This window comes from Peromyscus leucopus, chromosome 7 (genome assembly GCF_004664715.2).
Source record: "Peromyscus leucopus breed LL Stock chromosome 7, UCI_PerLeu_2.1, whole genome shotgun sequence".
NCBI lineage: Eukaryota > Metazoa > Chordata > Mammalia > Rodentia > Cricetidae > Peromyscus > Peromyscus leucopus.
In genome coordinates this window covers 34,678,078-34,684,160 of record NC_051069.1, presented here as the reverse complement: position 1 = coordinate 34,684,160, position 6,083 = coordinate 34,678,078, and the positions used below count along the sequence as shown (strand labels likewise).

The 6,083-nt window shown below is 38.5% G+C and overlaps 1 protein-coding gene across 1 annotated transcript; it reads left to right on the top strand.

The window, feature by feature from the left end:
- LOC114687778 (olfactory receptor 147-like) lies at positions 1-975 on the top strand. The gene has a single exon (XM_028862411.1). The coding sequence runs from the start codon at positions 37-39 to the stop codon at positions 973-975; it is 939 nt and encodes a 312-aa protein (XP_028718244.1). The 5' UTR covers positions 1-36.
- Positions 976-6,083: the final 5,108 nt, after the last annotated feature.

Below are 6,083 nucleotides of genomic sequence, written 5' to 3'. Positions count from 1 at the left end.
AATTTTTTTCTATCTCCCCAGACTTTCAATGATAAGATGCTGTCTGCAAATGTCTCCTTGGTGACTGAGTTTGTTCTTGCTGGGTTGACAGACCGTCCAGAGCTCCAGCTGCCCCTCTTTTACCTGTTTCTAATGATCTACATTGTCACAGTGGTGGGAAACTTTGGCCTGGTCACCCTAATTGGCTTCAGTCCTCACCTGCACACTCCCATGTACTATTTCCTCTTCAACCTCTCCTTCATTGATCTCTGCTACTCTTCTGTCTTCAGTCCCAAAATGCTGATGAACTTTTTCTCCGAGAAGAACGCCATCTCATATGTAGGCTGCATGACTCAGCTGTTTCTCTTTCTCTTTTTTGTCATCTCTGAATGCTACATGTTGACCTCAATGGCCTATGATGGCTATGTGGCCATCTGTAATCCACTGCTGTATAAGATCACCATGTCCCCTCAGGTCTGTTCTGTGATATCTATTGCTGCTTATGTGATGGGGTTTGCTGGAGCCTCTGCCCACACAGGCTGCATGCTCAGACTGACCTTCTGCAATGCCAATGTCATCAACCATTACTTGTGTGACATCCTGCCCCTCCTCCAACTTTCTTGCACCAGCACCTATGTCAACGAGGTTGTAGTTCTCATAGTTGTGGGTATTAACATCACAGTGCCCAGCTTTACCATCCTCATTTCCTATGTTTTCATCCTTGTCAGCATTCTCAATATCAAATCTACACAAGGAAGATTAAAAGCCTTCAGTACCTGTAGCTCTCAGATCATAGTGATTTCTTTGTTTTTTGGGTCAGGAGCATTTATGTACTTCAATCATTCTGAATCTATGGACCAGGGAAAAGTTTCTTCTGTTTTCTACACTAATGTGGTTCCCATGCTCAACCCACTAACTTACAGTTTGAGGAACAAGGATGTCCAAATAGCATTGAAGAAAGTTATGATTAAAGTCCATAGTAGATTCATACCCTAATTGGAAATAAAATAATACAAAGAACTAAAATTTAAATTTAAAGAATCTTAAATTTTTACTGTTATTTTCATGAAGATATTTTGTTTATCCCAATGTGGCTTTTACATGTATTGCTCTGGTGGTTAAAATTATTATCGATATTCTTGTGGCTTGGTATTACAACAATCACATTTAACATAGAGACTATACCATATCATTATTCTTTCAATAATTTTCCCATCTCTTTTTAAGATTTAGTTATCTCCGAGATAAGGAAGTACCCATGAAATAGTATATGTTGTTTGGATCATACAGCAATCATTTACTAGTATGAGTACTAATAAAGTACAATAAATAATTTAGCTTTAGATATAAACTACTGAGGCTTATAATATCTACTCAGCTCCCCAGTCAAGGGAGGCAACTGTGAGGAGCACAGCCTGCTGTAAATCTATAGCCAAGGCTCCTTCAGATGCACTCTAGTCCTCACTTTGATATGCCTCAAATACATCACAATACACACACAGTCTTATTCAAATGCATTAGTTCATTTTATGGTATGGACTAAGATGGGCCAATTTCTCCACAGAGTGAGCCCCTTCTAAGAGGAAGTACTTCTTTGGAGATTTCCTGTGATCTTTCCAATAACTTTTAGATCTGTCCTCAGTCTGAACTTTCCCCACCTAATCCTTCCATGTCTCTTTTAGATGTAAGATTTTTCTCTCTGATCTGAGGTTTTCCACACTGATTCAGTTCCACTTCATTTCATTCTTCACAGACAAATTCCTGTAGTAAATGGCTTGCAACTGTTATTATTTTTTGGATTCTACTTCACTAAGTAGAACTAAATGATTGCATTTATATGAAAAGCTTCTGAAATTGGTATGATAGTCACAACAGATTACTTTTATTGTAAAAATGTACAAACTCATAGGATGGAATATAAGACTCAGAAGCAGATTTTCATGTGGGTATTTCATTGGTTTACGATAAATCAACATACTAATTTCATTGGAAAAAGAAAGTATTCAAAGTAATTTCTTTTGAAATCAGAAATATCCACAAAGAAAACCATGTGCAAAAGTTGATTCCTCTAAAATGGACCAAAGTCATACAAAAAAACTTGAACTATAAATCTTTAGATTCATCTTTTAGAAAACATTGAACCAAGACCAAAAAAATAAATAAAATTAACTTAAATGAGTACTTTTTAATCAATAAAATATTTTAGTTGTATCAGACTAGAAGAATATTTTCAGGGAATACACCAAATAAAGGCATATCCAGGATATATATATATATATATATATATATATATATATATATATGATGTATCAGCAATTAAGTACCATTTAATATCATTTAATAAGTTGACAAATGTCTCAATATACACACTATGGCAAACTGTCAGTGCACACATATAAATGTGCTATTCTGGGAGACATGGCATCATAATATTCAGTTGTGTGGTCACTGGTGAGTCCATTGGTGTGGTTCCTATTAAGGATGAATCCCTTAATCAATAGTTTGAGAAATAAAGATGTTACAATTTCCCTGAGAAAATGTTGACCAGGTGGAAGATTTGACTGCACATATGTGTCTAGTGCCTGTTGTTTGGGCATGGAGAGAGTTTGTATTCAATTACAATACGCCAGTGGTAACATTTTATTCTATTTATTGTTCTTAAAAATATTCATTGTATTTTTAAATTTTCAGTATTTCTAAGGTATAGAAGTAGGAGAGTTATTAGGGACACTTAAAATATAAAATATGGTATTTTGAGATACATATTGATGCTGTAATGAAAACTAACCTCTGTATCGCAATAGAGGAAATGTGAGTCTTGTAAAACATCTCTATGATCCTTCTGGAGTATCTCATTTTTTTTCTTGACCATTTTTACAATACTATATGCCTGTAACATATCATATTTAAGAATAATTCTAAAGAAAACTTCATTATTTTCCTACTATAATTACACGGCCAGGTATACAACACTAGTGTGGTGTTTGCTGTTGTCAGTGTGATTTCTCATTTTGTCTGCAATGTGTCTTTGCAGCGTTATTCAGAACTGATGCTCCTCCTTTCTGCATGCTGTCTATTAAAGTCAACATATCCCCTTCAGTTTCATTGTCAGAGATATGAAGACTTCTTTTTTAAAATTATTTATTGTATTTTTAGATTATAATACTATTTCATCATTTCCCTTTTCTCTTTACTTTCTCTAAAAACCTCCTGTATACTGCTCCTTGCTCTCTTTCAAATTCATGGCCTCTTTTTCTCATGAATTGTTGTTACATGCATATATATTTATCTATTTACAGACTAATTCCTACATATATACATACAACATGCTTCGTCTGTATAATTTTACTTGTATGTATGTTTGCAGGGCTGATCATGTGGTATTGGATGACCAATTGGTGTGTCTTTGCCAGGGAAGAGTATTTCTCACATTGTTAACAATCCTTAGTTACCTATAGTTCTTTGTATAGGGTTGAGGCATCCGTGTTGGGATGTGTATTGTTGTCCTTGTTCGGCTCATGTTTAGGCAGGTAGTTATATTAGAGAGACTTTATGGTACAGCTTCTGATAGTCTTAGAAGAGAATATCACAGCAAACTTCTTGATTCTCTTGCTCTTACAGTATTGCCTCCTCTTTCTCCCCAGTGATTTCTTGAGCCTTAAGTCTGATGTATTGTAGATGTGTCTGTAGGGATTGAGCTCTACATTTCTGCACAGTGATTGGTTGTCGGTTTCTGTGATCCTATCCACCTGTTGCAAAGAAATGTTTCCTTGATGAAGGTGAGGACTGCACTTACCTGTAGGTATAAGGAAAATATTAACAACATAATTAGGGATTATGCTGGTTTAGTAAAGTGGTAGCTTCAGGTTCTCCTCCTTGATCCATGACTTCACTGTCTTGGGGTAGCTGGCTAAGTTTCCAGTACCAGACATGATTCCTGTCCTGTTGAGTGGGTCTTAAGTCCAATTAGAGAGCTGCTGGTTACCACCAAAATATGCATGCAACTAGCATACTCTTACTATTTTTTCCTTGTTATCCATATATCTTTCATGGCAAGTGTTGGTTATAAAGAGTCACTGATCTGGTTTGAAGCCTCTGGTTTCTGCTACACTATAGATTCTTGGCCCTCACTGGGACTCCTCTTGGATATCCTCTTGTTGCCCTGTGTTGTGGAGGTCCTGTAGCAGATCATGGTTGGGGTGGATATTGAGGTAGGCCAAATCATAATCTTAGTTCTGGGCCTAGGTAGTTGCAGGGTTGGTCAGCTCACAAGCTCTCCCAGTCTTCACCACCAGGGTGAGTTCTCCAGCATTGCCCTAGCTAGGTCACCCCTTGTAGTATGAGCAATAGGTAGGGCCAGGACTCTTGCTTCCACTGCTTTCATACTCTCAGAGTTTGGCTTCCACACCTACAGCTTCAGACACAGCTTTACTGTGTTGCTGAATCACAGTATAGGGACCACTCTCCTGAGTGCTACAGTTGTTGTGGAGCAGGGGCAGCTCTCTTGCTCTTATGAAATCAGGGCCAGCTCTCCCACCTGGCACAGGTGGCAAGTGGTGGGAGTGTGTGTAAGTGTGGGGGTTGTAGAAAGGCATCTCTCCCTAACCGATATCACCATGTGGCAGATGAGGAGTGGGCCAGATCTCCCATGATCACATTCTTAGGACTCATTTACCCCTAATCCCATCAATAGAGTCAGTTCTATTCTGATGCTCAGATGTGATTCAGGGCCCACTTTCCTGAGTGTTATGGCCAGTAAGTGCGAAGGTCAGTTCCCTCATCTACCACAAGTGGATGGGGCAAAAGGGGAGGGCATTTTTCCCTTGCCTTCACCACCACATGGCAGATAAGTGATGTGTGGCCAGCTATCCCACTCTCACACACTCAGGTCCAGCTCACTCGAGCCTCTGCCAACAGGATCAGCTTTATTATGCTGCCAAGTCAAGGAGCAGGGTCCAATTTCCTGAGTGCTGCATTTAGAAAGGGGAGGTGAAGCATGATCCTAAGTAGTCTCAACAATAAAAACCCAGAGTCAGATGTTAGGGTAAAATCTGATAGATCAGAGAGAAGTGGAGCAGCCAGAAACCAGAGAGTTCTTACCTGTATGAAATCTCAGACCTAACAGGGTATCCTATCTTTAAGACTCCACAGACTGAATGGGGAGGGGTCCTGTCTTTACTCAGACAGAATCGGGATATGTCCTGTCTCCACCTGCCTTATATTCCTGTCTTCAACTCCCTAGTGCTGGGATTAAAAGTGTGGACCACTACCACCTAGTTCTGTTTCTCTTTTAGACTGATTCAATCTCATGTTGCCCAGGGTGGCCTTGAAATCCTGATCTGTCTGCTTCTTCCTCCCACATGCTGCGATTAAAAGTGTGCATCAGCACTGCCTGGTCTATATGGTAAATTAGTGGCTGGCTCTGCCCTCTGATCTCCAGGCAAGCTTTATTTGTCAGAACACAAACAAAATTTCATACAGTATTTCTCCCTTTTTGTCTAAACAAAAAGCGAAGGTTCTAACTAACAGAAAAACTATATATAGTAAGTACAATACCTATATACACGTATATACAGGCAATAATTACACCAACAATGTCTAGTCATTAGCGTTTGACAAATTCAAAGAAAATATTCTTATCTTGGTGAGTCCAAAGTGTTGTACCTAATTCACTTTCTATTCTAACTTTTATTACCAACTGAAAACTATCTTTTTATGTATCTCAATCTTATACACTTTACACCTCTTTTATGAGTGTTTTTTTTTAAATCTGGTAACAAGGAAAACTTAACTATAACTGTTTAGTCTTCAACTCCATCAGAAACCTGAGAAGGATATAATATTACCTGAGTAAACAGGAAATGTAGAGCAAACATCTTCCAAAAATAAGAAATGACAGAGAAACCACTGGCAGTCTGGACAGTCACTCAAGGTTCCTCTGCAATGTTGGTGCATTCATCTTTGGCTTATAGGCATAGAATATCTGACAGGCTTTTTTTGTGAAACAGGAATTTTGAAGAACTGCCCTTTTGGGATATTTGCTGTCCCACCAAATAAGAAACACAGAAACAATGCGAAAGAGAAAGCCGAGAGGTCAGAGCTCA

What these genes read in the sequence shown, in the direction of transcription:
- LOC114687778 (XM_028862411.1), top strand. Translation starts at nt 37, where the DNA reads ATGCTGTCTGCAAATGTCTCCTTGGTGACTGAGTTTGTTCTTGCTGGG.